Raw genomic sequence first — 7,454 nt, 5'->3', positions numbered from 1 at the left:
AACCTTAGCAATCAGATTTTAGGGCATAGAATGAAAAAATCTGAGTGCATTGTGTGTGTGTGTGTGTGTGTGTGTGTGTGTGTGTGGTGTGTGTGTGTGTATGCAGGTTGGACAGCATTTGGACTTGGAATGAAACAATTATATATATATATATATATATATATATATATATATATATATATACACACACACACACACATACATACATATGTGAATTTGTTTTTGAAGAGCCTTTTGACCAACTGAAATAGAAATGAAGTAGAAATGAAGCAAACAGTAATAAAGCTAATGTTAACATCCACATACTCCTTATTTCAAGTTAGCTTGGACTCTGCTTTGCATCCTTTCTAATTGGACACCTATGATTAGGTTAACTGTTTTTACTAACTGGAGGAAGATATACGTTTGCCTAATGGGAATAGTAAGGCCTAGGATGTATGAATGAAGTGTGAGTTTCCAAATTGACATATATGGTAAGCATAAACTATAAAACAAAAATAGCAGTAATGAAAACAGTCTGGAAACAGGTAAATTCCAGTGAGCCTTGTAAGAATCGTGTAGCTAAAACAACCTGTAAAAGATAGAATAAAATTAATTTAATGACTTATATATTTGAAATGTGCAGGTTGGACAGCATTTGAACTTGGAATGAAACAATAAGAGGTTACATTCATGGATAACGAACAAGATAAGACTATTGCTGCCTCAGCCAACGGAGAAAACACTCTGATTAATGGGGTCAAAGAAAATGGTAAGGGAATTTAATTACAGAATATAATCACTCTCCTGATAGTCCTTTGTTATTACTATGGATTTTCAGTATCCAAAAAGTTGGGACAGTTTGAGTCCAGGATGCCTTTGTGATTGATGTTAATCCTAAACTTTATTCTACCAAAATTTTAACTAGATTAGAAGAGTCTCTGAGAGGCTTCAAATCTGACCACTTTGTCTCCCCAAATCATCTCTGTCAAATAAAGTTCCTCAGAATTCCTAGTGAATCAGAGTCACTGGGTGCTTCCAGGATATGACTCTGAAGGACAGGCCTGTGTCTCATATCTTAAGACCATGAATATCCCCTCTGAAAGCCTTGATTTTCCAATTAATCAAGCAATTCAATTCTTTCTTCATTTCTAAAGAGGGCTATGACTTTCTCTGAGGAAGAAGTTGGAGCAAAAAAAATATTATTTTTCACTTGCATGAATGTTCAATATTGAAATCAGGATTATTCTTGAATGTTCTAGTTGTGGTTTTCAAAGCTAGAGAAATAGAGGCATACTTATATAATAAGATAAAGTACCAGAAACTGATCATGGGAAAGAAAGTTAATGAATCTGGTCTAAGACCTTTAACTTTGTTCATGTCATCTTTTCCCCTTTTCTCTAGACTCAGAGAACCAGGAGGTGGCAATGAAGTCATTTGCAGCCCTAGAAGCTGCTGCACCAATTCAGCCTATACCAGTAGTACAAAAAGAGACCCTGATGTTTCCTAGGGGTCTCCTGCCTCTGCCCTCTAAGAAGCCCTGTATGCAGAGCCCTCCCTCTCCTTTGGGCCTGATTGAAGCACCTGAGCATGCTGCTAATAGTGCTTCTGTGAATGCCATCTCCCTGACATCTGGTGTTGCAAAAGGCCTGAACACATGGTCACTGCCCAATGAGTGTGAGAAGGCTCCATTTGCCATAATGGAGCCTGCAGGCATGTCAGCTCTGAATGGAGACTGCCTCATGCAGCCAAGCCGGACTTGCTTGGGCTGCTTCATGGAATCCAAGGAGGCAGTAGATCCTGAGCCAGGAATCAGTCTGAAAGTCGGTGATCTAAATAGGGATTATGAAACATGTGCAGTCTCTGATATAGGGATTCAGTGCATTAATGCCGGAGAAAACATGAAATATGGAGAGCAGCTGCTTTCAGACCAGCTCCTAGGCTTCCCCCTGCATAAATCAAAGGCAGGAGATAGACGAGAAGCTGAGAAACCTGACATTGACTTGGAAGATCCAGCTCAGAAAAGTTATTATGAGGCATTACTGTTAGATAAGTGCAATACAGAAGAAGCTTTGCTTGCAAATTCCAATCAGGATTGGGGTTACTTTGAGACTTTCATTAGTGAGAGTAAAATTGAACTGCTTGACCTTTGTTCCAAGAATGAGCTATCTGTCAACCTGTTCTCTGAAGAAGATGTGGATAACTACATGTTTGATGATGATGAGTCAACACTGGGCAGTGACGTCTGCTCCCTGAAAATTCGATATGAGTCCTTTCAGGACAATGTTCGAGACAAGACCACCCTTCTGATGCAGGAGGATGCACAATTCAACTTTTTTCCCAGTGTCTTTACCACCTGCCCCAAGCGGGAGTCTAAGAGTGGGACCCTGAAGCAGAGCAGTGATCTTTCCCAATTCAAAGTTCCTGATGTGAGCATCATCTGGGGGGAAGAAGATAAAAACTTGGACAAGAAGAAAGTCAAAGAGGAAGGACATGAAGATAAAGGTGTAGAGACAAAAGATGGAAAGGATAATGAAGAGAAACCTGCCTTAAATAAACCATGCAGTGGGACTGATGTAGGGCAATTTAAGAATTCAAAGCAGGGCCATCTTACTAATTCCTTGGAAACATCAGGGAACTACAGTGATGACAGTTCCTTCATTGAGGTCTCATATGATTCCATGGGAGAGATCAAGGACTGTAGCCGCTATATGGCTCGGGATACTAATTCTGGCAGCTCCTCCTCCCAGCAGAACTATGGGTTACGAGCGAAGAGAAAAGTAAGATACAGTGAAGATTACCTATATGATGTTGACTCACTAGAGGGTGAAAAAGTAAATGAGAGGAAGGAATGGCTGCCAGGTGGTTCCAAAGAGGAAGATGATGATGAATGGTGTCCCAAAAAGAGAAGAAAAGTAACCCGTAAAGAGCCCCCTGTTATTATCAAATATATCATCATCAATCGCTTTAAAGGTGAGAAGAACATGCTGGTGAAGTTGGGTAAGGTGGATGCCAGTGAGACAACAGTGAATCTGAGTGAGAATCAGCTCAACAAATATGCCAAGCTGGCACCTTTGAAAGCCTTCTGGCAGAAGAAAAAAAAGAGAAACAGCAATATAGACTCCATCAAGACACCCTTATGCCAAAAGCAAAGCTTTGAACCAGGTAGCTTTGAGGTATCATTCCTGCCACCTGCTCGTAAACGAAAATCTAAACTTGGCAACAGGCACAGGATTCAAAGAATCCCATCCATGGAAACATCAGCAAGTAATAAGCAGGTTTCATTCTGCAGTGAGCAGAGGCAAACTAATCGCAAAGAAGATGGAGGCCTAAAAGGTACATTAAAGTCAGCACCTCTGGCCACTGCTAGCAGTGCAAATGGATCACATTTAAATGACATCATAGGCCCTGACTTGGTGAAAGTCAAAGCCCAAGACCCAGAATTTAAGGGGCCAGAGAGGAAAGTGCTCAACAAAATCAAATTTAAAAGTGAAGCTAGGTTAAAATCCAAGAAAATCAAAGCTGGGCAAGAAAGCAAGCCAATTGTTCAAATGAGCCCTCTCTTGGAAGACCAATCTTCCAAGCCTAATTTAAAAAATGAAGTTATTCCTGGGAATTCAAACAGTTCTCATCTATCTGAATTTCATGAGGCCAAAGCTGCTAAGAATTCCACTTTCCTACCAACCACCTGCTCTTCTGAAATGCCTCTATCTTCTGCTAATGTTGCCACTAATATACCTGTTATCCCTGGAGGGTATCTGCAGACACTGTTAGATGCTTCTGACTTGTCAAATAATACTAATATCTCATACTTCACCCATCATTCTCCTGAGCAAAGTGAAAGCAGTCTCACTCCAACAGAGAAGTCATTTGTACCTCTCCACCCTACCCAGGACTGTGTACTCTCCTCATCCTCTGACTCTGAACTGCAGCGGTCATCTCTTAACTTCAAAATGGAATCTAGTAACTATGAAAATGCATGGCCCAACAAGGCTACTTCTGGTACCCAGGAATTCATGGCTGAAGTCTCAAGGGAGATAGCCTCAAACCAGTCCAGTGAATTTGAAGCATCTCAAGTAGTGTCTATGGAAAATAATCTCCCAGCTACAACATACAATCCAGTTGGCCTCAATAGTGGTGGTGGTAGTTGCAACAAGGTCCTATATGCCTCCATGCCAGACACCCAACTCCAAACTGATGACTCTTATCAATTATGTCACTTTAATAATGGAGATATCTGCTTTCCTTTCCAGCAGGGCCCAGTCAGTATGGATGATGGTCGGCTCTTTAGCTTTGATTCAATGGCCCCACTCTCTGTCAGCTCAAACAATTACTGCTCCTTAAGTTTGAAGTCCTGTGAAAAGGATGGTGATGATGATATTGCTGATGACTTCCTGGCCCACTGCAGCCCCAAGCTGGTGATCCAGCAGAGCATTGATGAGATAGTTCCACTAAAGGAATCCACTGACCTCCTGGATATCTCCAATTTCACTCCTGACAAGTTCCGCCACTCTTCCCTCTCAGAGATGTCCCCACCTGATACCCCCAATCTTTCTCCTCAGATTACCAGATGTGAGACTATCAAGACACTAGGAACACTGAAAGGGTTCCAAGATGGTGTCCCAGGACCATTGGTCAGCATGGAGAAAATCAAGTGGGACTGTAGTACCCTTTCTCAGCAGGTCCAAGCGGATGATGGATTTACTTTAAATAACCATCAGTTTCAGTTCCATATGTTCAATGATGAGGATTCTGTCAGCCTGCTCCAAAAAAATCCTTGCTTGTCAACATTTAATGACCCATCAGGTCAAATTAGTACCAACAACAAAGTATCAAAATCAAGAAAGAAAAGTTCACCCAGCAAGAGTGGAGCAATGAACCAAAGTTCTTCTCAGAAAAACACCAGGAAAAAGTCCCCTAAAGTCAACAATAAAGGGACTGAAAAACCACCTGGCAAAACCTCTCGCCAGGTCCCTAAGTCAACAAAGAAAGGAAAATACATGGCTGCCATCAATGGAGAGAAAGTGCAAATGGGCATTGGCCGTGGAGGAGGCCAGACTAATAGCATATCCTCCACTGGGAAGACACTGGCTGACTGTACCCAACATGGAGGCTCTGTCACCTCTGTGAAGATGCCAAGTCAGAAGGGACTTTCTGCAGATTGGGTTTTGGGGAAAGAGAGCAATCCAAGCTGGAGCAACATGAGTATGGGCACTAACACCAACAGCCTCCTGGATGATGACCAGCGGGAATTTCAGGAGCCTTCCTATATCTTGTCCAACATTGCCTCTGGTATGGCAGATGTGCAGAGATTCATGATGGCCTCCATAGAGCCCCTTTGGGAACCCATGGAGCACCATGGGGACCCCAATGCATTCTACTCCCCTGAGTCCAATAGTCTAAAATTAAAAACCCTCAAAATATTGGCTGGGACACCACAAGAATCTAAGAAAAAGGTCAATAGTGGGTCTCCAGGAACCACTAAGAATCACAGGTCAATCAAAGGTGTGAGCAAAAGCAATGGGAAAGCAGCGACAGGTGATCCTGGTCGTGCAGACATGCCTGGTTATAATGAGGACTCTCGCTCTGCCTTCTTTGATAAAAAGTATAGTAGCATGAGCACTTTAGGCAATAATGGACCGACACACAAAAAGTTATATCGTCACAAATCCAGCTCCAAGGCCTTGAGAGATGAGAAGTGTAAGGGAAAGCGCATGGAGCGAGAACAGGTCCACAAGGATGAGGCTGGGACAGCTTCTTTTGAAAAACTGAGGTAATACTGCACCAAAATGGCTGAGATGATGCACCCTTAGCTTTCCTACTACCTGCTGAGCCCACAGTCCCTCATTTTTTCCCTCTTGAAAGCAAAGTTTGCATGAAAGAAACTGTCCTATTCCCTTTTTCAAATAAAAGAAAAGAAAAGCGTGCATGAAAATCCCTATACCTTTAAGCCACCCCAAAAATTGGGCAATTTTGTTCTGGCTTCACTAGGGATAAGCTCTAACAAGGCTACTTTTTTCTTCTGCTATTCAGCATTAATTTCCACCTATTATGAAAATATGCTCTTGAATGATTTTGGAAAGGGAAGGGCTTTTTGCAGTAAGACAGATTTTGAACAACAGAATTAAAGTCGTGTAGACAAAAAGCCAAGATCATTTCAACAAAAAGAGCATTAGTTGGAAAACAAAAATCTCAACACGTGGCAATTAGGAGGGCTTTCTAGTACCCCCTGCTATCTGTATCTTTTTCTGCATCATACAGCGCCTAGTATGATGTTAACAAATTTAGGTCGTATGATCCCTTTGTGGGACATACACTAAAACTAACTAAGATGGCATAAATTGTCTGATTTTTCTGCAGGGATTCCGACTACAATCTCCTAAAAGCAGAAACAGCATTTTGAGTTTTACCTGTGTTTGAAGAAGAGACTCGCATTTTCCAGAAAGACATTTGATGTTTGTGTTTTATTTCTTTCAAAATATGCCTTGTGGTATGTATGTTGACATGTAAGTGCTTAAAGAAAAGAATTTTAAATTGTGGGAATAAGTCTTTGAAAGCAAACTTTAATCTGATGTTCTATGTAAAAGACTTAAAAAGTCATACAGTTGCACAAGTAGTTTATGCACTATTTACCCACAAGGAAAAAATGGAAAACATTGTGCCAAACTACAAACAGGTGACTGTACTGTATATATTTTTACTTCTATATCAACATTTGGTTGTGAGTATTTGGGGGAGCTTGTCCCTGTTAATTTACTAGAAACATTCCAGTGATTCTTGCTATTAACCACCCCCACTTATGTGGATAGCACCTGTAGATCACAGTGGAAAAATATGTTGTGTTACACAATTTACCAAAACTTAAAGGATACTGTTTGAAATGTGCCAAATTTCCTTACCTCATTTCACAGATTCACCCCACAGTTTAAAGCTCATTAATGAATTTTTAAATACATATATATATACATACACACACACTCAGAGAGATATGTGTGTGTATATATATATATATATACACACATACACACGCACACACACACACACACATACATACATACATTATTTTAAGGTTTTGAACTCTGATGTCCTGTGTGGAAACGTGAACAGTTAAACAAGGCACAATAAAGATGTGTATGTTCCATTGTCTAAGAGTTAAAATGTTGGAAAAGTCTGAAGGTCACAACAGCAAAGTCCATCAGGGACCTGAGTATATGCATTTACAGAACCTTTTACAAGGAAACAAAACAGCTGCTTTGAAAGTTTGTTTTCTAAAAGCAAAATCTGTAGCTGAAAATTATTTAAAGTGCAAAGTTATATTGCTGATACTTTATATCTCAGTTTTATATATTTTATAATAGTCTGGGATAAATTATAAAATAGCTATAAAACCGACACTAATGCTAAATGAAGTACATAGATTGCTTTTATTTAAGTAGTTTCCTAAATGTTTTATTCCAGTTTTGTCAAAAGTGCAC

The 7,454-nt window shown here is 40.4% G+C and overlaps 1 protein-coding gene across 1 annotated transcript; it reads left to right on the top strand.

The window, feature by feature from the left end:
* The first annotated feature begins 672 nt into the window (after positions 1-672).
* Positions 673-6,382, top strand: Nexmif (neurite extension and migration factor). The gene is made up of 3 exons (XM_026405593.2): positions 673-751; positions 1,384-5,752; positions 6,340-6,382. The coding sequence occupies exons 1-3, from the start codon at positions 673-675 to the stop codon at positions 6,380-6,382; spliced, it is 4,491 nt and encodes a 1,496-aa protein (XP_026261378.2).
* Positions 6,383-7,454: the final 1,072 nt, after the last annotated feature.

This window comes from Urocitellus parryii, chromosome X, assembly GCF_045843805.1.
Source record: "Urocitellus parryii isolate mUroPar1 chromosome X, mUroPar1.hap1, whole genome shotgun sequence".
Lineage (NCBI taxonomy): Eukaryota > Metazoa > Chordata > Mammalia > Rodentia > Sciuridae > Urocitellus > Urocitellus parryii.
The sequence above is the reverse complement of the archived record's forward strand: the minus strand, read 5'-3'. Positions and strand labels throughout refer to the sequence as shown.

Coding starts and splice junctions, on each gene's coding strand:
- Nexmif (XM_026405593.2), top strand. CDS start 673: ATGGATAACGAACAAGATAAGACTATTGCTGCCTCAGCCAACGGAGAA. Junction 752..1,383: donor TAATGGGGTCAAAGAAAATG/GTAAGGGAATTT, acceptor CCTTTTCTCTAG/ACTCAGAGAACCAGGAGGTG. Junction 5,753..6,339: donor GCTTCTTTTGAAAAACTGAG/GTAATACTGCAC, acceptor ATTTTTCTGCAG/GGATTCCGACTACAATCTCC.